Source organism: Harpia harpyja, chromosome 23, assembly GCF_026419915.1.
Source record: "Harpia harpyja isolate bHarHar1 chromosome 23, bHarHar1 primary haplotype, whole genome shotgun sequence".
NCBI lineage: Eukaryota > Metazoa > Chordata > Aves > Accipitriformes > Accipitridae > Harpia > Harpia harpyja.
In genome coordinates this window covers 11601444-11626865 of record NC_068962.1, presented here as the reverse complement: position 1 = coordinate 11626865, position 25422 = coordinate 11601444, and the positions used below count along the sequence as shown (strand labels likewise).

Genomic DNA, 25422 nt, shown 5'->3' with positions numbered 1-25422 from the left:
ATTAGAAACTGAACGAAGATATATGAGATGACACAGCAGGCTTTTTAATCCTTTAGAAATGGTTGGCAAAGTCACCTCTTTACGTACAAAAAGTAAAACATATGAAGTTGGGGCACATGGGTATCTTTTTAAATAAATGTTAAATCTTTTTGTAATCTACTGTATTTTCACAGTCTGGGGTTGGGTGAAGGACAATACTTTAACATACCGAGGCATGTTTATGGCAAGTTCAAAAGTTTATGAAACAAAGGCGCCTGATAATTCCAGGAGAAACAGGAAAATACAGAGCCTTTGAAAAGCTTCTGTGGGTTTTGCTTACAGTCCTGTCTGGAATTTGCTATGGTTAGAATGAGAGGGGTGCATGACGTGTTGTAGGCAAATTTATATAACACAGGTCACTTTAAAGCTTTAAAGGTACTTTAAGCCTTTATTTTGTGAAAATCTGATCAAGATACCAAATGTGTGCCAGTAAGACTCAGAGTTTATATTTCACCTGATTTGAGGAAAAGTTAATTGACAGAAAATTGCAGCTGTATGAAAGCTATATTTTTCACATCTTTTCACTGTTTATCTTTGCAATCTGCAACTTTTGCTGCAAACATTGTGTTACTCCTCAGACACTAACTCTTAATTGAACAATACTTCTCTATAGGTGAGCAATATCTATGACAAAATACATAGTAACCGTCTTGCAAAGGAAAACATAGTGAACTTAATGCAAAGTTGGGTCTTCTGTAAATGCTCTGCCCTGCTTGTCTCTTTTCAGCCAATAGTATACATACAAGTCCCATAACCTGGAATGGAAGGGAACAGGGCTTCAAACCCCACCGTTCCCTACTCCCCTTAAATTCCCAGCCAGCACACCAGCTTTTCTTATCAGCCACAAACATAATTGAGAAAGCAGGATGCAACCTCCTTGTTGACTCCAGCTGAAAAAGAAAAATGAACTCAAATTAGCAGCAAGGTGGTTATAGGCTGAATTATCCAGTTGCATCTTCTGCTTGCCATCACATTGCCTTTCAGAGTGAATTAGTCTGAATTTAGCTTTAACCAGAGGCCTCTCCCAGGCTGGAGTCCAGTTTCCAGGCTCCCACTGGTGATGAGTGCTTAATGGTGGGACACCCAACAAAAGTATGTTTCTGATCTTCCACCACTGGTTGGTGTCACAACCTGTGAGCTTCTGTTCTTCCTTCCTTTGATTTTGGGGGTGGATGGAAGTATCTTGATGTAACTTCAACTGTATTACACACAGTTTTTATTTGCTAATGTTCATATAGTTTATGGATATATGAATAGTTAAGACTGGCTTTCAGAAAATCAACATGCTGGGAGCTGACAACAGCATGCAACTACAACGCCGTAGCAAGAAAGGAGAAAAGATAACAATGAGATCAGTATGCTGGAGGGTGAGCACTGTATAATTAGGAAACTGCAGCTTTATTCTTGTCTCAAAAGCTATAGAAAGCCATGACTGCCATCCTATTTCTGCATTCCCTCAGCCATTGCTTATTTTTATACCGAGACAACATGCTGGTTGACAGAATCTCCCGACTGATTTTCTTCCCCTGAACAAATACGAGACATACATACAATCTTCTTTTTATTGTTAGTCTACCACCTTCCACAAACCACCTCTCCTCTCAGAAGAGGTAGCAATATTTCCATGGGCAAAATAGGATTTCTGCCCATATCTTTACAACCCTTTGAATTAAATTTTGTGGGGAAACCACCCCATTCATTTTGGTTGTGTGGGACAAGGGATGCCACAGAAGCCTAATGGCTGAGGGTTAGAAAAATGTGTGGATATGACAGTTCCCTACCCATTGCAACCAAAGGCAACCATCACAAGTGACGTGCAAGGTTACGAAGGCTGAAGTACTGTTGTTGCTCAACCATGTATCCATCTCCCTATTTTTTCTTACCCTCCAGACTGTTTTCTTTCTGTGAAATAACAAATGCTAAAAGCAAAGCTCATCTGGATTTCAGAATAGAAGCCCAAACCTTACCTATACCTTGATTTTGTTAAGCACGCTGACATGCAGTGGGGTGCGTACTTGTGCGACGTGAGAGGAGGTGGAATGGTTGCGCTGTGGGAGCTGAGGAGCAGGAGGGGATGTGGCACGTTGCCGTACGTGTGGGGCTGGTGCGTGGGTCCAGGCATCAAACCCGGCGGTCCTTCCTCTCTGTCGGGATGGCATCTGGAGCGCCTGCATCTTGTGAGCACCCACCATCTCACAGCACCGGCAGTGCTGAGAGTAGAGCTGGAGAGCTTTCACGTGACGGTTCGTTACGCTGCGTTTGGACTCCCAAATGCCATACAACAGGAGCAAGGCTTTCCCACGTTTTACAGGCTACACACTGACATGCCTTGCAGATCTGGCCCTCATTCATGCGCAGCAGAAACAAAATCTATAGATTTCAATCACATCTACATGGAATTGCATCCTTTCACCAGTGGCATAATGGATTAGTTACCTTACAGATCCTCTCTAATAAAGATTGCTCAAAATACATCCATGCACATATACGGAAGTGTCATAGCAAGTCCTGTGTTCTGCTCCCACACACAAAGAGCTGAATCATTAGCAAAGGTTGTACTTCAGGTGAGATTTCGTATGGACTACAAGGCTGATCACCAGTGAAAGAGTGACTACATCCATGATTAGGGAAACTCTTGGTGGAAGGGCCAGATTGGCTGTAAACTGAAATTTGTGTCAATAGAGTGAGAGCAATTTACACTGGCTCCAGTGCAGTATAATGATGCCTTTCCAGCCAAAAAGGATGTGTTAAAAGCATTTGAAGCTGATCATTGATATGTATCTTGGGATTATTTCACTCCACAGCAAAAAAAGAAATGTAAGGAGCAGGGTTTGCTCATATCTGCAAATCTACTTTCGAGCTACACTTCAGTAGGAAGCATGATAAAAGCAAAAACAGATAAAGAAGCAGTCGGTCCTACTGCTTAGGATTTGTTTTTTAATTATTATTTATTTTGTTTCCTCAATCACTTTGCTTTACTCATTTGGCTGGAGGGCAAACGTGTTCCCTGTTGATTTATCTCCGCTCAGCCAGGGGCTTTTGCTACTCGGTTTGATTCCTAATATGGTAGCGACAGCAGATTTTGTCTGACTTCCAGAGGGCTCCTCTCAGCTCCTGGAATGCAGCAGGGAAAGAGTCCTGCAGAGACCAATAAAGACAGTTGTTGCACTAAGACTAATAAAGACCAGAAAATGGGTTTCCCCACATGTGCTGAAATTCCTGCTTTCACTACTCTCTAAATCACTGCTTTTGTCTTACTTTACGGTAAGGCTACAAATTGTTTCCCATTACCCAGCTGAATGGTCTGTCTTGATCACATCGAAAACATATTTTTCAATAAGTTTGGAAAACACCTACTCCATCACAATAAAGTTGTTGTTATACTAGCATATGGCTTGAAAGCATGCTGTCACAGTATCAGTGGATTAATTATAGCACAGAGGAATAATGTTATGGGAGTTGAAAAAAACTTAGAATTTCCCCTCTTATTTTGTTTTTCTTACCTACTTGATTCAACACACTCAACTTTTCAGTGCTCTGAAATATCTGCTGTCCATTATGGAAGGAAACTGATTTTCTTTTTTTTTTCTTCTTTTAATAAAGTGTTCTTCAGGTAATAGGCTGTCAAACTCACCAAATCTAGAAATGGCCTTTGCTGGTGACATCCTCTACCAAGCAGGGTCTCTAAAAGGTTAATATGGAGTTGAAAATTAATTTCATTCCAAATACAGAACAATAGTGTGCAGTGACATGACTTTGTGATAAGCATTTGTTAAAGCTAAATCCTCCCTAAGCCCTGCAATTGTTTTCCTTTGTGCTAATGGCAAGCTAACTGGAGGCCTTCCCTCTCTCTCTCCCGCTGTCTCTCTCTCTCTCTCCTGAGGGTATCAGAAAGGCAAGTTTATTGTTTGCTAAATCTGGCTTTTTTTTAATTAAAACCTCAGTTCTCCTTAGGTCATTCTTTTTAACATTTGTGATCTTCATTTCTGACAGGAGAATTTTTTGTCTTTGTAATATCCACAAATTTAATGTTATTGCTTGCTGATTGGCATTACTGGCATGTACATTAAACAGAAAGAATTTAAATTACTTCTTATTGCTGTTGAGTGACTGTCTTGACTTTCATTGTTCACAGGCAAAAAAAAAAGAGTCCTATTGTCACCTAGGTACTGACTAATGCAGAAAAATGTTCAATAGGAGTTTCCAGAGGAAAGCTGAAGCCTGGGACTCCAGGGGAATTGATTGCTTCGTGTTCTTAGCAGTGATTTTTAACAGTAGTTAGGTGCCTTTGAAAATGGACCTATCTACAACTCCAAATACTTATTACTTTTGAAAATCTATTCTAAATTTGGGGAACATTGCTTGAAAATAGTATTGCTTTTCAAGCTTAGGTTCACTGAAATTATTTATATTCTCTATTATACACAACAAGTACTGCCTTGGTTTGGAGGCCGTGTCAATCCACCTTTCCTTTACTATGTTTTCAATCTATTGATTCCAAATAAAAACACTTAGCAGTTTCATTCCTCTGTCATCCTCTTTCTCCTCCTCCTCATCTAATAACCACAAACACTCAGGCTTCTCTTTTCAAATATTCCTACTTTCAATTCTGAAGAGCCAAAGGGTTTCTGAAATTCCTATGCACTTTTAGGATTCCTGGGTTATTTGATTTTATTACAGATCATGATCCCTTGACTAGACTACATCAAGATCTTGTTTCAGTGGAGTAGCACGCAGAAATATGCTGAGCTGCCCAGATTCAATCTGGTTTGTCAGTGAAGCACAAGATCAGATTGCTCCACCACTTTTGTACCAAATTGGATATCTGCTGTATAAATTTGTAGCAGGTATCCAAGCTGAAAACTATCATGAACCTTTGGATTTCTGATAGGTTGTGTCGTGTTCGACTGCCTTTTAAGCTTAAGTGGTGTACGGTCAGTGGTGAACCTGTCAGTCAAATATCCATTTGTGCCATTAAATGGCTGGGACAATTTGAAGAAGAATTTGGGTACCTTGGGGCATGAGCTATTGGTCGTGTTATCAGAAATACTTCCATCTTTCACCTAATGATGCCATTTGTCAAGTTGTCTGTCCTCTTGTCTTATAGAGGGACTAATGTTCTCGGCAGCAAAGCGTTCTTACTGCAGATGCTGTCGGCCTTGAACACTTATTCTTTAGTCTGCCTTGAATGTTAGCCCTTAAATACCTCCTGGTCTTGTTCTTTTTTATAACTTGTCTGGGGTAAACAAACAAGGTAAATTGATTGTTCTACCAAGGACTTCAGCGCTCCCATAACTCTTCTGTGGGAATAATCTAGATGTTACTCTTGTCCAAGTAAAAATTTGCCTCAAGTTTCAGGTCACTGCTTCTCATTATGTGGAATCAACAGGAATGCGAGCAGGCACGCAGCCTCCCAGCCCTTCCTCTGCAAGTACCCGAGTTAAAAATCTGACCCTCAGGCTTTTCAAAACTTTTTTTTGTGTGATACTGCAAAATAGGTTTTCAGTCAGCTGTCATTTCTGAAAAACAGATAAAACAGCTGAACTCAGTTGAAACTGCTGATCAGTTTAGCCTATGTTGTAACTTCTCGTGCCGAGACTGAGATAAAGATGTTGCCTATCCCAAGAAAATCTGCTTTTGATCTTCTTTTCCTTATTGTGGTTAAATTTAATCCAAAACAAAGCCAGTCTTGCCAACAAAATTGGGAAACACCACCCAGATGGCCCCTTCCACTCCCTGAGCCGATGCAGTTCTTGCCTTGCAGAGTTCCAGGAGTCTTCTCCTCACCACCAGGAAGCACGTCACCTGGGCTTGTCCTTAGCCTTCGCTCTGAGCAGAGACTAGGGAAAGGTTTCATGTGGCCTCTGTGTCTAAACACACACAAACAAACAACTGTATCATGGGCTGCTTTAGGTTTCATATATGGGATTGCCGGTGTATGTGTTGAGGCGATAAAGACTTTCGTCTTCTGAATCACACTAAAATTAGGTGCCCAAATAGCCTAAATGAATACCCAAAATACTTCCCAAAATCCTGCTTAACAGACACTGGATGTGTTGGGAAGCAGGAGAGAGGGGGAGAGAGCGAGCTGTTAAGTATTTTCTCCAAGTAATTCTGAATGCACGTTTTGTAGGCTAAAAGCAAGACTGCAATCACGTAGCTCCCTCCTTCCATTTACATTTTTTCCTTAAAGCTCAAATCTAACAGAAAAATAATGACAACAGAACGAGAACTGATATTTATATAAATATAAACTTCTCAGGCAGAAAAAGTACTGGGAGTATTATTTCAAATTGAGACTGAAAACCAGATGCTGACGGACTCCCTTTATATGCAGCACTGATGAATGAAATGTAGTTTGAAAGTCTTGATATGCTCTTAAAGTAAGTATCAACCTTGATAAAGCATAACGAGGGTTGGTTTCTCAGCTGTGAAGAGTTCGGATCAGGCGGCCTTACTGGTAGTCACTGATGTTGTCAGACTATTTTTTTTATTCTTTCTGTACTGCAGCATTCCTGCAGTATTAGCTCTCAGTGCTATTTCTAGTTTAATCGTCTGAATCAAAAAACGTGTCTCTCACACGTTGTCTAAGACTGAAAGCTTACCTGAATGAGAAACGCAGTTTATAAAGTAGAAGCAATAGTTTTTTATTGAAAACACCAGAATTATTTTGCAGTATATTGGTTTGCATTTTTCTGGTGACTCATTTATATGAGCTAAGGTAATTGGGTGTTTCCTACCCTTTCTGTCGTATGCAGATAAACATCCTGCTGCCTTGCTTTTCTATTTTTGCTATCCTCTGCTTCTCCTCCCAACTCACCTAACATTATTTTGGACTGCAAGGGTCTGGAATATACGGTCATAACTGGGTTTGCCGCATTTGAAAAAAACTCTCACATGTAAACGATATGATAGTTCAGTGTTTTTGATGTGAGGCAGCCTTTATCACTGCCTTTGTCTTCTTTTGAGTGTGTTGCTTCTAACCCTCTGTGGGAGAGGCTGCAGATTACCCTCAAGCAGGGTATATTAGCTCTTTTCCATGTAAAGACAATCACAGCACAGTATTACCATGCTGATGTGCAGTCAAGCTATAAAACCTTACCGTGGCAATGTTGACATGAAGAGTCTGCAGCACAAAATGTATGTTCTTGCTACAGTAAATTGTTAATACACTAGTTAGACCAGTTTTTGTTTTCACAGAGTTTCTGTGTGTTTCAGGGTTGAGTAATTCCTTTGAATGAATACTGCCACTCATTCTGATGTGGCTTGCTTTATTATCCAGTAATACTGGAACTCCTATCTATCCACAGTGCAGTTTGAGATTAGGACTTATTTTGCCTCACAGCTGCCAGGTTTGGGTTTGGGGGTTTTTGTGATGGGGGGGGGGGGGGTGTAACCAAAAGAGGAATATTTTTGTTATCAGTCAGCAGTTTATGAAGGGAAAAAAATGTGTCAACTGTTTTCAGAGAAAGAAAATGGACATGGAAGGTTGCTCCCTACCACACTGCAGCCTCCATAACGTTTGTCCTAAGTAAAGGGTCTCAGTGCTTGGCCATGGCAAAATATTCCTTTTGAATACGTATCATCTATCCTTCTTTCTGACTGGCATTACTTCCTTTCAGTCAGTTCTTTCTATGAGCACAGCCTTTCACTACATGAAAGAAATCCCTTTTTTTTTTTTTTTTTTTCTTTCTTCCAGTTATTTTTGGGTGTCTCTCCTCACCCTTGTCTCTGAGTGGCACAGTAATTTTCCTCGTGACAGTCATCCCAGCTAGTTAAGCCTGGAAGCACAGAGAAACATCACCATGCAAATAGAAATTCTTGACTAACCAAAATTTGTAAATCCCCTGGGTTTCTCTCAGTCAAGTCCCCACCACCCAGCAACATCACCTACTGGGATTCCTAAAGTAGGTGCCTTTCCACCATCATGCAGGATGCAGACAAAGAGCTATATGCATTAAATATCCAGAGGAGCAGAGGCCCAAAGATGATGATCACACAGGCAAGGTAGGTGAGGGCACATAAAGAAAGGAGACCTAGCACCAGCCTTCGCTCCACTGAGTAATTGAAAGGAGCACAAAAAATACGTTCTTCTCAGCAGAGCAGACCGAGAACCTGTTTCTTATATCTCATAACCTTGTCTCACTCTCTTGGGAGGTGGGAAACATAGATTCAGATCCTTTCAGCCAAGGGAGAGGTCTGAAGAATATTTCCTAAATCAGCAATTAGCAGTTTAACCTCTTGGTAATCAGCAAAAGAGGGGTGGAGACAAGAAGCCGGTGTTTAATTGCTTTATTTTGTAAAACAAAATAGATAAAGCTAAAACCCCCTAAGCTGGCACAGCTGTAGGAAAACAGTGGAGACTTGAAAAGGTGAAGTTTAATTCCTCTCTATCGCACTTTTTCCAGGTGTGTTAGGGCAGCTCTCCACGCAGGTGCCTGGCCCTTCCAAACCCCACCTGATGCTCCTCATGTGCTCCCTTTTTCACCCTGATTTTTGAATTGTGGCCTCTACTTGGCGGCCCGTGCCTCAGAGTGAGGTAGGGTGGTTCTGTCCCCTCTCCAGAGAGCGATACCCCTCTCTGCGTGGCCTTGTTAGATAGCCAGCCTGGATCTGGAGGACTTCAAGGTACTCACTAATAGTATGTCATTATACATACTAATTGTATGTACTCACTAATATACGTCATTATGTACCCAGCTTCTGGTGTTTGGTGCTAAAACATCCTGCTTGGTCTGCTCTCTAACCTTGGGTTGTTTGTGTTTTTCTATAGTATGTGCTTCTGCTTCTTTCTCCACTCTTCTGCCTGTCATTATTCCTCAATCTATGTGTATTCTCACCTCCCTCCTCCCCAGTTCACTTGAGGATGGTATTTTGAATCTCTCTAAGCCTCTATGTATTATCTTCTGGTATTTTCAGTACCACCACCACCCATTTTAATAAATATAAATTTAATTAATTTTTTCTCTATATCATCAAAAGGCATTACATAAATTCAAACTCAGCAGTCTGCCAGAATTTGCTGCCTGAAGTATTGCTAGTTTGCTTTGGTTTCTGTTTGAATTCCTGTACTGGAGAGTCTGCCTGTATCAGCAGCCCCAATTAATACCTTTCCACCATTTGATGTTAATGCCACCCTCATCTTAGTTGTTATTGTATTCTTTCTATTTGTATGTGAACATGACATATTACAATATGCTTTTTTATTTCTTTATTCATTATCTAAGATTGCAGGTACCCTTCTCCAGTACATTAAGGTTTTAAAATGCCATGCTGTCTTCCCCCCCCGCAACTACATTCAAGCTTCACGAGCAGTCAGTTCTTCCCCTTTTGGTGCAAATACAGGGGAGCAAGGTTTACTGCTTTGATGCGCGTAGTTTCCATGTAATCACATTTACGAAGTGCTTGGTTGAGTTGCTTTGCTTTTCCACAAGAGTATTCTGTGTTTACCCACAGCCAAAACTCAAGGTGCGTTTTCCTGTTGGTTCAACCCACATTTGCTGCGCTTTATAATTTGCCTGTGTATAACTATGCTGAAATGAACTGCTTGGATGCAAGAGAGACAGATCAGCTGCCCTTGCTCTGGCAGTAAACTTAATCGTAAGCTCGTAAGCACTAATTTGTGCTGGTTTTAAATAAGAGTTTTGGCTGCTTCTTTTTTTTTTCAGTTTTCTGCTACTTTCCCCATCTGGCACTGTAATGTTTGTTGTTATGTTCCAGTTGGAAGCGCTGTGGGTGGAATTGCAGACTCGAGTGCTGGCTGAATAGCCCTTAGGCCACTGTGAACGTTGCTGTTCCACTGTCAGCTCGATGTGTTCAGCAACCTCAGTTTGGGATTCTCGGGTGAGGGAATTGTTGGCTCGCTGTCGGTTTTACAGCACCTCCTTCTTCCCAAGGCTCCCTGGTTCTCTGAATTCAGCATTTTAATAGCAACTTGATGTTCATTTAACTGCACAACAGTGAAGAGTTGTTATTTTGAGACTGCTTTGCTACACTCGCGTTTTACTTTTTCTGTTATAGGCAGGCTATCATTAGTGCTTACAAATACCAACCCCTTCTTCCCCACTATAAATGGATTATTGGACTCCATTATTCCTATGAGAATCTGTCTAATGTTATTGAACATGAAGTTACGAATGTTTTCATCTATAAATTACCCAGTCTTACAGCATCCTCTTTTAAAGGTGCTATTGGAAATATGTAATCCAAAGTCATCTAACCTGTTACAGTCTTGACATATGAGCAAGAAAGGGCCTGATGGGCAGTGTACTCTGTGTGCGAGCGCGCTGCATCTGGAGCAGTCCACCCATAGGGCATGGATAGATGTTAGCAAGTGTAGTGTTAGTCTTTTTAACTAAACTGTTTGTGGCTATCAGGGCTACTTTGGCAGCCCATCTGGGCTGCTTGTAATTTCTCGACTCCATTTGTGGCCAGTATGCTACTGGGTGGTGTTGGGAGAATCTTCCAGACACACCGCTCAATCCTCAGCCTGCTTATTAAAGTGATTTTAAAAAGTGTTTTGCCAGGGTCAGGACTGGCATAGACACTACGCAGGAATCTACAGCAAATACTTTTGCTACCCACCTTTCCCTTGTGTATTGATCAAGTACAGGCTACAGCTAAAGATTTGGCCCGTAACATCAAGTAATCCCAGTGGGGTTATGGGAACTGTGATGAGGTCCTAGGTATGAGCTAAATATGAACATTAGCTGAGGACTGGACATTATGTAGCAAATAAACTTTTTTTAAAAAATCAACAATCCTGTTTTCAAGGAAATGTGGTAAGAATAAACCCACAAACCCTGTATCTTATGCCAAGAGAATTGTTTCTAATGAGAATGTTTTCCAATATTTCCCTTGAGACATCAGCTGCTCCTTAAAAATAATGTTCCAACTTTAATTTGCTCATTTGTGGAGGAAGGTAGAAGGCCCAACAGCTTGTGTCAATGAATATAAACTATAACTTTTATGCAATCTAGAATGTACCATAACATTTGTACTCCTTCTTAGTAATTGTACCTTATATTGTTTCTTCCCCAGATAACACATTTTCCCCCTCTGGCTTTCCTTCCCATTTGATGCTTTCCATTCATCTGAAAAATACTAGTTTAGACAATCCAGGCACAATATCACTCTAAACTCGATATTTCAGAGACTTTAATTATCCCCTCTCATCCATACATGAATAAACAGAAGAAAAAAAGTCAGGGCAAATTATCCATGGCCTGGACGCCACAGGCATCGTGTGAATCATCCCTCTCTCGGGATAGAAGGGTTTATATGCCCACGGAGGGAGCATGTCCCATGATCCTTGGGAAAAATCAGCAAATCTGTGGGAACTCCCAGGAAAGTTCATTCTGTTTTGCTCCGCTCTCGGAGCCCTGCTGCTTTCCATAGCACAGCTCTGGCAGCTGCTGCCGTCGCTTTCCGAAGGCAGAAGCAAGCATGCAGGTATTGCTGATGCTGTTACCCTTCACCCCTGGTACAGTCTCTATAGAAAATAAAGTTATTTGCTGTATAGAATTGCTGTTCTCCCTGCTGCCTGCTCCCACAAGCCAAAAAAGCTTCATCTGAAGGGTGTTTGCACAGAATAGGAGCAGATTAAGGGTGTAATATTGAATTTAGCACTGCTCCAGCTCTGGTCTAAGGCTCTGGCTTGGCCTTCCCTCTGCTTTCCACCCCGCTGCGCTGTTGCAGGATGAGAGTGATTATAGCATGGGACTAACGATCCACCCTGCGACTCACCTCTGTCCTAACCGCATTTTCAGAGCCATTTGTAAGGCTGCATTTCCAAACCTGATTTTCTTTACCTCTTGGATCAATTTCCAAGCCCTTCAGGAATTCGTTCTGCTTCCTGGAATGGAAACTCTACTGTCTGCTGACACCTTTGCTCTAAATGTCAGTGATGTGTGCTTTGGCATGGGTTTGGCATAAGTTTTCTTCTGATGGGGAAAAACATGCTAATTAGCACCCAGTTATCCCGAACATTTTGAAGACAAAAATACAGCTGGAGGCAATTCTGGCACTGTATTTCTTCTTGGTTTCTACATTTTAGTTGAGAACGTCTTATTACAGTGTTTTGTCATATGAAACTTTATTCAGCTGTATCTATGACTAGTTTGTTCTGGCTCAATTTTTTTCCTATTAATCATGTTAGGCTTACTCGAGGCTCGTAGAGGGTTTTTTCTGATCCTCCCTGCACAGAGCTCTGTGGGATTTTTTCTTTAAACTGTTAGGCTCCCCTCTGCACGCAGGCTCAGGACTGTAACTGCATACCTGATCAATTCCAGTGTTATCCCTGTAGCATTTTTCAAATTTGTCAACCTTCTAGGTGCTTTTTTTTCATATTTTGATTAGATTACAGAAGGCTTAAAAATATTTAACAAAGATGGGCACCATCCTTATGTTTGCATTCAGAATAAACCCTTGTAGTAAAACCATCCCAAGCTGAGTACATTGTTGATGCTTTTCTGCTGAAGATCCATACAGTTGGAAATTTGTGTGCTGAATTCTCTCCTACGTAGGTGGAAAATGGTTTTTCATTAACTACTGATTCCTATAACAAATTTTTCATCTTAAAATGCACTGACAGGCAGTCATTCTCAAGTTCCACCTTTTTCTCAGATAGTCGTTAGCCACAATTTTCTTCTTTTGAGTTGGGGGGGGGGGGGGGTGCTCTAAAGTTTGCTTTTGTAAAACCTCTAATAATGAAGTGCATCTTGTCTACAACATGATGATGATGAACTAGTCATTATTTGAAGAGACTTGTAATTGTATATATATGCCTCATGGTCCAGATAACTCCAGAAGTCTTCACCTGATATTACATACCATCTCAATTACCTTTTAAATAATGTATTGGCATCTTACTGCAAACTTAAGAAAAATAAAATGTGTCAGCTGGTCCCCCAGTGCTTTAGAAGCTGTTCAGCCAGCCTCCCTTGAGATGTTGTTGTAAAATCTACAATGCGCAATTAGTTATGAATTTTACATCTTTTTAGCATTCATGGGTATACTGTTAATGAGGGAATAAATAGCAGAATTTTATTTAATCCTACACATTGCTTAACATGAATTATTAAGCAAGGGACACACAGCCATTCTGTCCCTTTGGCAGAGGGACATCTGTAGTGCTCTGGATGCAACATCCCTTCTTCCAGATAGATGGGTAAGGTCCATCCACAGATACCTGTGGATGTAATGGGGATCTAAATACCTGTTTCTTGAAAGGAATAAAATCAGAGGAAAAACCAGAGTGATGTTCACCTCTTCTAACCTGAAATTTCTTCAGTGTAACTGTTTACATGAAAGCAAATAGGCTGTCTTGTATCAGCGGAGAGAAATAAATATTTTGGGGTGCAATTTATTTGACTAAAGACAGATATTTACTCTGGAATGAACTAACTATCCAGAGTACATAAAGAAAAATGCTTATTTATTTTCATTGGTGTCAGATGTAGACATTTCTACTTGGTCAAAAGAATTCTGCCCTTTATGCCCAGGCTATGCACTTAACAGATAATTTATCATTGCTGGGCTGTAATATCAGTTCTGTCATCCTTACTAGTCTCACTTATTCAGTGAGACTATTTACATATTAAAGTATTACTCAGCATGAGTAATGGTGCCAGCACTGAGGTTATGTTGCAAATAGAGAGAAGAGGTGTTTCTATTAGCACTAAACCTTATCTCAGGAAAATCACTGGAGACTGACGCTTCCCAGAGGTTCCGCTTTCTTTTGATTATCCTCCCTTCTTCCAATAATTGACTCCAAGCAGTTCAGCTTCTGTTATTTGGTGGAAGAGAATCTGTCTTTTTCTGAGATTTATTCATGAAGTCGTAAGAAAGACTGAGCTTAGCTGTCAGGTTGTCTGTGTAGATCGCAAGCAAATAGATTACTGGAGAGTTGAGGGAGTTAGGGATAATGTTGTGGGAGATGGGAGAGAGTAACTGAAGATAATGCAGTGGTGGGGAGGGGCTCATATGAGACACAGAAGAATGAAGAGAGGGGAGAACTAGGTAAGACCAGGATACTTTAAGAAACAGGAAGTGGATGTACAATCTAATGCGGAGAAACTCAGTTAAAAATCTCTAATGGCCCATCCACTTACTTGAGCTGGACACCCTGTTCTGATTTGAAATGTTTATGTGATGAGTAAACTTATTTAATACTTTCCTCTGAAGCTAGAAGAGAAGGAACATGATTTCAGTTAGGTGACATTCAATTTGTATTTGGATTAGCATGACAATTTTACCCTCGGATGAAAAAAAAAAGAGGATATTGCATCACTCGTTATGCCCCCTTCTGTGCCCCGTTTGGGACCTCTGCCACTGACAGTTCTGTGCTACAGTGGCAATCTGCTACCCCTTGGATCTTTCCTACTAAACAACTGGCATTTGACTGAGCCTAACTCAAATCCCCAGACAGACAAACAGAAGCAGCTGATTAGGACACGAAAAAGAAACCACAGAAACCTAGCTTCTGGGCCTTGTCCCACGGCCGTGAGTTATCTGAGGTCAGATTTTGCTCTAATAGTAGCACAAAGATAGAAAATCTAGAAAGTCAATAGAAGCAAATCATTTAATGTGGATGTACATGTAGACCCCGAGCATTCACATACTCTTGAATTCTAGGTTAAAAATATTTTTCTCCAAAATACAGAATGTTTATCAAGATAGGAATATATCTGCATCGCTATTTAAATCATTACTGTACAGTTCCTTATGGGCATATGAATAATCATCAAATTGGTGTATATTGTCCATGCACAAGCACAGGTCAGTAATGGATTGGCTTATATCGACTGCATTTATTCTAATAGAATTCTTCAGTTCTAATCCCCTTAATAATAATGTATTACTGTACTCTTTAGCCTCCCAGTTCACTGTAGTTACTCAAATTACAATTTAACACATTTTTATCTCATTTCCATATCTTAACACTCTACCATTGGCTCCTTGACTACTGAACTTTCTTACTATATATTAGCTATACCTAAGATGTCATTTTCATGTTAAAACAATTGTGCATTCAGCATGGAACCTCAGCAAAAGTAATGAGGTAGATCAGCTTTTCTCAAGTATCAACTAATGTTGAATGCATCCAGATTTGCCTGTTTTCTACCTTCAAAACACTGTATGCAGTGATGCGGAACTCGGTATTCAAAAAGAGATAGACCTCTGTTGGCTTTTTGCTAGCATGTCTGCTCTTCACATGATACTCCTTAATTCATACACTGTGCAGCTAAAAGGAACCCTTGCAATCCCCTGTCTAGCCTCGAGCGTAAACCTACCTAGATTTAATTTCTATTTGAACTTGAGTCTTTTGAGGGAGAAGGAATCTTAACCCTCTGTAATAGAGAGTTCACCACAAACATTGAGAAGCTATTCCAGCTGTTTTACTACTAAAGTACATGCCTGTTTCTAAGTTAGAATTTATCTAGTTTCTTCTCACAGCCATTGGATCTTATTATACCCTTGTCTGCTGGCTTGAAGCATCTACTACCAAAATTATGCTCCCTTCAGAGGTACTGTAGACCGTGATCAAGTCACTCCAGTAACTTAACTGTCCCAAACGCCGAGGTCTTCCACAGTAAGGCATATTTTGACTGTAGCAGAATGCAATTACTCTTCTCAGACGTTCTGAACATTCTGCATTTCATAGCAGAGTCATAAAGCGTGGTTTGGTCGTAGTGATATTTAATTTCAGTTTTCATTCTTCTTCTGTAGCACCACCCTTTTCTCAAGAGAGAAAGGAGAAGCCCTTTCCTTTGATAGTTTGCATTCAGGCTCTCTTAATTTATGCCACAGGTGACTTGTGGCTGGCTGGCGGTTTGTATAGCTCCTGTCAGCTCACTAGAGGGAAGGCTTGCCTTGACCTACATCACAGTTCAGCTGCCTAAAGCCAAGAGGGGTACCTACCCAAATTTTAGTGACAGTACCATATAGGTTGTTGAAAAGGATGAGCTTGAGACACTTCAAATGGTGCTTCATGGTAGGTCTAAAAAGAAAAATAACTGAGGTCGGTGAAGGTACTGCTAATTAACACCACTGTGGAAGAACTGCTAGTTCATTCTCTAAACGGGAACATGGCTCTTGTAACAGGTTATGGACTGACAATGCTATTCTTTTAAGCAGGCAAAATTTCCATTGAAAGTGTAACCACTGAGATGCCGCTTCACAGCAGTAACGTCCATGAGAGTTTTGCTTGCGCGAGGAATGCCTGATTAGGTGCCAAATCATTTCTGTTCCTTCACCACCAGAAGTCGTACAAAATAACAATGGGAATTCAATAGAGAGTGGCAAAACCAATTCATAATTTATACCGATACCGTGGCCTGCACCGTACTCCGGCTGCATGTAGCACTAAGGTAGAGGACTGGTATTTAAGGAGCAAAGTCTCTTCCTGCCGTGCCGCCTGGCCGTACGCCAGACCCACGGACGCTGCGCTGCAGCAGTCGCAGCCCGTCGGGGAGGTCGGAGGACAGAAAAAAACATGGTGCCGCTCCTGCCCAAGGAAAAGGAACGATGTCGTAGAATCATAGAATCGTTTAGGTTGGAAAAGACCCTTAGATGTCAAGAGTCGCCGGGCAGTTGCAGAGCAGCCAGCCACCCGAGTCCAGTGCCGCCGTGGTGTGCGTTTGGCAGTGCCCTGGCTCGTGGGAAAACCACCCCATAGCCCTGTTGCTAAGAAATGTTTGCAGTAAATAAATAACATTAAAGAAAAAACATCTCCAGGTTGATTAATGAGCTACAGAACACAGTTAGGTGGGAATTTAGCCCTCCTTCATGATGTTAAGGAGATAATGTAAAAATGTTTTGTACCTTTTTCCATCAGCAACACTTTGCAATTGTATGGGAGTTTTTCTATAGTGGAAATTAGGACTTTGTTTAAATACAAGCTGTTTGTTGCTAAAGGTTTTTCTTTTTTTTTTTTTTTTTTTTCATCACCTCTTAAATGTGTGGGATTAAAATCTGTAGAAAACACACTGATCTGCCCTTCTTAGCTCTACTTCTTCTCTTGATTACTTAGATCCCTATGTGAAGATCCATCTGATGCAGAACGGTAAGAGGCTGAAGAAGAAAAAGACTACGATTAAAAAGAACACTCTGAATCCCTACTACAACGAGTCTTTCAGCTTTGAAGTACCATTCGAGCAAATTCAGGTAATGTCAAACAGTGTTTTGTCTTCCCTCTGCATTCCATCTCTCAGCCCTTATAAATATTTAACAGGAATCTTGTTAATTATCACATGTGCGTGCCTTCATTAGCACCTAGGTGCCAGCCCTGTGCCACATTAGATGAGTGTGACTGCTTCAAGAGGGAAATGATAAAAAGCACAGTACTTATGAAGCTTTGATTCATCAGTGAGAAATGGATAACTGACATTTTCTGTTAACAGAAATGGATTCTGGGAGAAAAAAAAAAAATCCACGGGGAGATAGCAAAGGAATGTGCCAGCAAAAAAGTATAGGGATAAAAGAAAAGGCATATATAGCAATTTTCTCCAAATTATTTGAAATAATAAATTGGCATCATCAGTTGAATTTGTGTTCCCTATGCATTTATTGGTCCTGTTTGTTAAAAGCACTGCAGCATCCCTCTTAAGTAAAACGCAAAATTTAATCACAACTTTTTTCAGTTATTAACCACACCATGAAAACTTTTTCAGTGATTCCTACATCCCTTAGAAAAAAAGATATTTGAGAATCTCAGGGGTCAGCACTGCAGTACCTGTTCTTTTGGCACCTCAGGGGAGCTCCAGCGGTTGTTCAGGTGCTGCTACTGGAGAGTTCAGTGCCTAAAATTAGGGGCCTCAGAAGTCAGCACAGTGAGCTGGAAGTCACCTACTTTAGCAGTGGGAAATACCAGGACAAGGCATCGGGTCATTTTTTTCGGGGACTCAGTTACCTGCCTTGGGGCTACTGGGAGGCAAATCATTTCTCGCTCATGAGAGTGGGATTTAACTTCTTCTGATGTTAAGTAGCCTGTTCTCACAAGAGATAGGCTCTTCTTAACCATCTCAGGAGGCGTGTGGGAAACCTGCATCCAATTCGCTCCCCTGTCCAAGTGAATTTAAACTTGTATCTTCAATGTCGTAAGCAAGTACTCGTCGCCTGTGCCCATGCCTTGTGTTGGGAGTGCAACACTCATTTCTGCATAAATAAGTATATGGTTGGCCACAGATGGTAGATCATGTGTTAGTTGGGTGGTTCACTTGGAGAGACTTTGGTCTCTGGTCTGATCTAGGTAATGTAAACCACATAAAGGTCAGTCAGTACAGGCCTCCTCCATTTTTTTTAAAGCCCTAACCATTAGCGTTAAACTATTTCATTGTTTTGCTCACTTGTCAGAGCATTTGTTGGCAGGGAAGATGTATTGGTTTAAATATCCTCAGAAGAGAAAAGAACTGCATGCTGGCTTCCCAGCCACCCATGGAGCCCGGGGACCGTGGAGGTGTTAAGCAAGACAACAGCTTTTCTGGGTGGAGCCGAGCATGGAAATTGTACTTTCAGGGGCCTCCCAGTTTGAATGACCATAATTAAGATAGTCTGGGAATACATCCTTTTGTGGCTTGTGAGAGAGGTCTACGTACGAGTTAGGTGCCATGCTACTTGTAGTTTAAATGGGTTTAAATTGCCTGCGCCAAACTGGGAGCCCCCTCTTGATGAGACGAGAGCATGCTGTGGGTTTTGAGACTCTATCATGGATTTTGATAGCAACTGTACTGGAGAGAAGCCCAGGAGCCAAGGCCTCTACGTTTCAACTAAAGCTGTGTGCTTGGTTTTTATTGACTTGGTACCAATAAAGATGATGAAACTAGACAAGGTGAGGCGGTAGGAATAGTGACTTGGATGCACGACTAGCCTGTTTAGAGTTTCTTCATGTCCCACAGCATGTACAGGTGTCTATGGACTGTAGGAATCAAAAAGTGGGAAATCCAGTGGGGCCCAATTCCTGTTGATTTTAATGAAAGCTGGTCTGTGTGCTTGTGAACGATCTCATAACAAGCATCAAAGACCCAGAGGCAAAAAAAGATTAATCAAATCGAGCCTCTCTGGCAATTTAGGCAACGAATGTCTTGATTTTCAAATAGGGACAGGACTGCGGAACTGGAATGGGCACCTCCAAGTTACCAGATCTGAGTTTTGGCATGGTTAGCTGCATTCTGTAGGTACCCGGCCATTTTGCCTTCTAATCCTAAGTCAGTTTTGTAAGGTGGATATAGGCCCTTTAAAAAGCATTGTGGTTTAGATGTTTAAATTTTTGCCCCCTTTTTTTGGGGGGGGGGGGATGATAAGTTTATTAGAATGACTTTATAGCTATTTACTTCAGTATATAGCCTCAATTTAAAATCTGTAATTATGGACTTTGGTCATATGCCAATGTATTTTAGAGTTAGTTATAAAGGACTGTATTTAGATGTTATTTCATTATGGCTACTGAAGTGATTTCATCATTAGAAAAACACATTTTAAATGTTATTTAGACTTAATATGGTAAGAATCACTGTGACTTTTGGGTAATTCATGTAAAAGTCATTAAGCAAACTTTCACAGTCAAATAGAAAATAATGGTTATACAAGTTTTTTGATTGTTGGAGAGCGAAGACAAGAGAGCTCGTGGAGGGAAAGCAGCTCGATAGCAGTACAGCTATGGAATTTAAAATGGGCCAAACATGAACATTTTCAACAGTTTAGTAGTGACTGTGGATTCTGGCTCTTAAGGGAAAGTAAGTGATGTCTTCAAGGGTGATGGGAGACCACCACTGGGAAGTCAAATCCTGTTGCTGCAGGCAGATCGAGCACATGTTTTGCCATGTGCAAGACAGACTGCCTCCGTAGGTAGCAAGGTCTCCAGGCCCTTGCAGTCCAAAGAACGCCTAATGATGCCCAGGAAACTGCTAATCCAAGTGTTTATTAGCAGAGGTGGTGCCTTCTACTAGCACCTCTTGGGTTTTGCAGTGCAGCTGTTCCTTTAATACATGGTACAAAGGCAAAGAGATGCTCACATTTCTCTGTAGGTTTAAGCCAGAGACCACGAGGTGAAAATCATCTCAGAGTTAATCATCTGAGCTAGCTGTTCTTGCATCTTTATAGAGCAAGGAAAAGGGGCTTTTGTTTACAGTGCTCACTGTTGTCTTATGATTAATAATAAAAAAAAATTCAATAGTAACTAGCCCCCAAGCTTCTAGATAGAGCAGGCATCTTTTTTTGTACTGTAAAACAATAGTCTCATGCTTACTTTTTAGACCTGTGATTGTACCATACATCTAAAATATAAATGTTCATTTGGGGAGGTACCATCAACATTAAAAGTGAGTGTATTGCAAACAGCAACACTGAAACATCATTTTGGCATCTAGAAATACTTGCTTCAGGATATTGCCTTTTATTGTGAGTGCTCTGGGGAGATGATGTACACTTTTGTCATCAGCAACTATATAAATACTTTAGTGCCTGTTGGAATCATCTCTTTCTCTGGCTCAGTGAATTGTACAATCTTGTAGGGGAATGGACTCTATAAAATAGACCTCATGAGCCTGGTCTTGCAGATATGCTTGAAAGAGTCAGTTACTTTTAAAAGATAATCTTATTACTAGCACTGAAATTAATCATTCTAGTAAGAAATCCAGATCGTACATATATTTAAAGCCTTAAATTTTAAAACCTGGTGCTTGAGAATAAAAGATTTTTCTGGAAGAAATTTGTTTCAGGGAATTTCTTCCTCCAACTCAGGAAACTCAGACTGTAATAAGGAGCTGTGTCTAGTTATCATGGGAAAGAATGGAATCGGGAAAAGAACTGTATGTTCATCTTTAAAAATAAAGCTCCCTAAGGAGAAGTGTTTACAATTTAGTAAAATCGGCCCAAGGCTGTTAATGTCTTAGGTGCTATTGGGGAAGAACACCACTCGACTGAAGGAATAGCTGTTTGTGCTCTTCCAACAAATATTAATGACCTGAAGGAGAGGAATGTGTGCATGTGCACGCAAATGCATACACAAATGCCTGGCTTGAACATCACCTCCCAGTGTGCCCCAGTCTAAGTGAATGGAAAATTGTCTATGAGCTGTGACAGATGGGCTCACGCAGATTTTGTGGGAATAGTTTAACCCTGTTTGCCAGAGGTCACTGTTCCTACGGCAGAAGTGGCACTCCAACGCCGCTGCGTCAGAGCCCCGGGACAGTGGGGTTTGTACTTCTTTCCAACCCCCCGAGCATGCAGCCTGTTTTCTAGACTCCTTTATAAATACATAGAATTTACACAGTATACACACTTACACATGTGCACATGCACACACAGAGGTGAGTACGTGTGTGTCTATGTCTGTAGTAACCATAAGGGCTACCTTCTGAACTTATCTGAAAATAACTGATCAGCATGCAGGATGGATGGGTAAGAGTTTAGAAGCAGAAAAGCGATTAACAGAATAGAGTATGACGTTGCAAATGTTAACTTGGGGTAGAGCTGTTTCTGAATTTTAACTGCTAACATATTTACTTAAACAATAATGATGTGTTAAATTGCACTACTTTTAAATTAGCTTAAGATCTCCCTTTTAGCCCTACAGACTTCCAGCAGTCTAAGTCTTCAATAACAACAACCAAAAAATCCATATGTTGTTAATCTGTTAAAGGAAAAAAATCAACCTCAATTCCCATGTGAAGCTCTTCGATGCAAGGGGGCAAGTTTCAAGTTAACAGGGAGGCTGTGAACTTAATTTTATTTGGGAATCTCACAGGAAGCAAAAAGACAACAGTTTGAATTTGGTGCTCGCTGGGGAAACCTGCTCCAGCTGTCACACACTTACCCCCTTCACGGAGTGTCCGTTGTTGGTGTTGTCTGTCCCAAGATTCATCCCTGCCTGCCTTCCCCTTGCTGTCACGCTCACTGGTCTTTCTCTCTCTCGTTGTAGAAAGTGCAAATTGTTGTGACTGTTTTGGACTATGACAAGATTGGCAAGAACGATGCCATCGGGAAAGTCTTTGTGGGCTACAACAGCACCGGAGCGGAGCTGCGGCATTGGTCAGACATGCTGGCCAACCCTCGGCGGCCCATTGCACAGTGGCACACCTTACAGCCCGAGGAGGAGGTAGATGCCATGCTGGCAGTCAAGAAGTAAATTAAATTAAATTAAATTAAATTATGAAGAAGAAAAAAAGAAGAAGCCTTTCTGCATTTGCCCACATAGTGCTCTTTAGCCAGTATCTGTAAATACCTCAGTAATATGGGTCCTTTCATTTCCAGCCATGTGGTCCTGACACAGATCAGTTGTACTTTTAAATTCCTGTTTTAATTTGCACAAATTTAAATGTAGAGAGCCCTCTAAAGGCGCTTCATTTCACCCCTGCCCCCCCAGATCTACTCTTCTTTTAAGCAATATGATGTGTAGATAGAGCATGACAGAAATTATTTATTGTATCACACAGTTGTATATATACACCAGTATGCTGAGAATTTATTTCTAGTTTGTGTATTTGTATGTTGTAAGCGTTTCCTAATCTGTGTATATCTAGATGTTTTTAATAAGATGTTCTATTTTAAATTATGTAAATTGACTGAGATATAGGAGAGCTGATAATATATTATAGGGTAACTATTGTACCGTCTGCATTCCAGAAAAAAAATTCCAACTTGTAAGGCACTAGTAGTGTTACACTGACATCTTAAAGGACAACTTAAATCTGAGCTTTCAACTGGACCATCCTAATAACACGCTACGCGTCCACAGTGAATCTTGGAGGGGCAAATCCAATTGGGTAGACTTCTTTTCTTTCACAGGCAACTTAGCATGATCTGAGCAGCTCCGTGGCGGACCTCAAGGAGATGTAGCCAGAAGCCAGGATATAATTTTTTTGTATATATTCCAAAGCAAACACGTAACAGACTGAAATGGCTTTAGATTGAAAGTTGAGGAAGCAGTTCCATAGGAGGCAACGATTTCATCGAACATACAAAGTAAGACCATTGCAGAGGTTGTGCAGGGAGGGGGGGCGGGGAGGGGGGAGACGCAGCAGTAGCGAAATGCTGCCACGAAAACAAGAGTAGCTCTCCGTTATCACCTTTATACAAAATTTGCATACTGTGAATTCCATCCACGATTTCACATTATAATGAGTTTGCACATTAGACTTTGTAACAAAATATTTTATTATACTAACTCAGATTAGAAGGAATGCAGAATATTTTTTAGACACAGCCGTGTGAGTTTATTATATGAAATAGTTTCATGGTAAACAGACAGTATTGTAATCCCATCAGAAGATGACAAAATTTAGCCATAGTTCTAAATGCACTTCAAAGTAAGCCAAAAGAGAACAGCTAGTGACCTTTTATATACTATTTATACTTAAGTTTTAATTTGTCCTTTAAAAAAAAAGTGAAAACAAAGAACAAGTTCTAGAAAACTGAAGCAACCTCTTCTGTATACTAGATGCTCGTTTCAGGAGGAGTTTTTAAATGTTTTCAATGTTATTATGTAGTAAATGGCACTATTATGAAGCTACTAGTCATTCCATAAGAGTCTTGAAAGACTGCTCTGTGTATCACTGTGACTGCCGTGTGTGCTTAGAAATGTAGTTTTCTCAGTGGATAGCAATCAATTTATTCCGTAGTGATATTGTAATAATACTGCCATTCCCTTCTACTGCACTGCCGAAGGAACGCATAGCACAAGCAGTTCTAGTTATTACGGACCAATTTAGAACTGGAGAGCTATGCAGGGGACAAGGATGCTCTAGTGAATGGGTTGACCACACAGCATTTTGTCAAGCCCTGTGCAATACTCTACATTTCCAACCTCCCTCGCCCCCTGCCGCTTTACTGTAGATAGTCATCTTACAGCTAGCCAGCATGTCATCTCAGCTTGTACCATCTCATCAAGTCATTTAGGGCATCACTTCTATCTTGTGTACTGTCCTTTGAGGCCCCTCGCTTATCTTTCCAAGCTGTGAATATATTTATAATGCTTCAAAGAGTTCATTATTTTCAGCAGTGCAAACTACCCCAAAAATGTGGAAACGCTACACCTTTTGGAGGGAGGCATGAGAATTAACCATTAATGTTCTTACCAATTGTATCTAACAGAAGTTATTGAAAACAAAGACTAATGTAATCAGGCAACTGTGTACTGAAAACTGAATTCCACAGCCTCCCTCAAGGCTCTGCTGCTGGCAGAGGCGTGACAGTCTGAGAGGTCAGTGCCATGATGGCCAAGCACCAATGTTTTCAGTACACTGAGGGTAAAAGAAGCAGCAAAGAAGTGGAAGGAGAATAAAACACTGGATCTCTCCCCCCCCTCCAAAAGTGAGAATAGCAAGACCCATTTTCTTTGTTTTTTACATGAAACACGGAAAAAACACAAGCGAGACATTTTCTGATAGAAACAGGCGCATACATGCAAAGCATCAAGCTGGAATACTTTAAAATCTTAACCTTAAGGACCAAACCCCACCAAAGAGAAGAAGTAGACAGTCAGCTTTCCAGCATAAGAGCTTCATGGTCTCCAACTTTCAGTTGTTCATTCAGGATAGCCACAGGTTCAAACTGCCAGGACTGACTCATTGTGTTAAGGTATTCTTAATGCTTTCTCTTCCTACACTGCCAGACTGAACACGTCACCCTAGAACTGGTTTGTAAGGTACGATGATTCTCAAGAGACTGAACCTGCCGTGTGACCAAGATGACATTTTCATCCTCAAAGAAGCCACATGTACCTTTCTGACAAAGCTGTGTGAAGTATTAGAATCTGATGCTGTAGAAAGATCCTAGTTGCCTTTGTGTATATTTACTGCCTGCTTGAGTGTTTCTCTGTGTGGGTTTTCTCTGTATCTTGTAGAAATGTTTGGGGTGTTTTATCCTGCCATATCGCTCGTGGCCCGCGAGCTGACAACTTTAGCCGTATTTTACCTTCATTTTTGATGAGGTGGTTTATATTTTGTTTCACTTTGTGTAGTGACTTCCCACAGTAGAGTTTTCCAATTGTCGTTAAAATAACATACATATTACACAGATATTCAATAAAAATGTTTTATTTCCTGTTGATGTTCTAGTGTTTCTCTTTTGATCTAAAATTTTGAAAAGACATTTCACTCTAGGACTTAAGCACAATCATAAACTTTGAAGTATCATCGCAAGTGTAATAGCTCCGCACTTTTTGAGGGGCTGTGAAAAGCTGCTTTCATCAGTGTGGTCTGCTTTAAGGTGGTCACAGCCAGCAGTGCTCCAGTACATGAATTCTCCACCTCTATTGCAGAGTAAGAACTATTACCTTGTTTTCCCAAGAGCCTGATTTTTTGCCTCCAAAAACATCACTCTCTATCAAAACATGGCCTAGTTTCTACACCATGACAAAAACTGCAAGTAGTTACCTACACACCA

General features: G+C 40.8%; 1 protein-coding gene across 1 annotated transcript in view; it reads left to right on the top strand.

The window, feature by feature from the left end:
• SYT1 (synaptotagmin 1) overlaps positions 1-25086 on the top strand; it is a 362353-nt gene extending 337267 nt beyond the window's left edge. Inside the window, 2 exon segments of the mRNA XM_052774545.1 lie at positions 17072-17205; positions 21959-25086. Of these exon segments, the coding sequence (XP_052630505.1) occupies positions 17072-17205; positions 21959-22165 (341 nt within the window). The 3' untranslated portion in view covers positions 22166-25086.
• Positions 25087-25422: the final 336 nt, after the last annotated feature.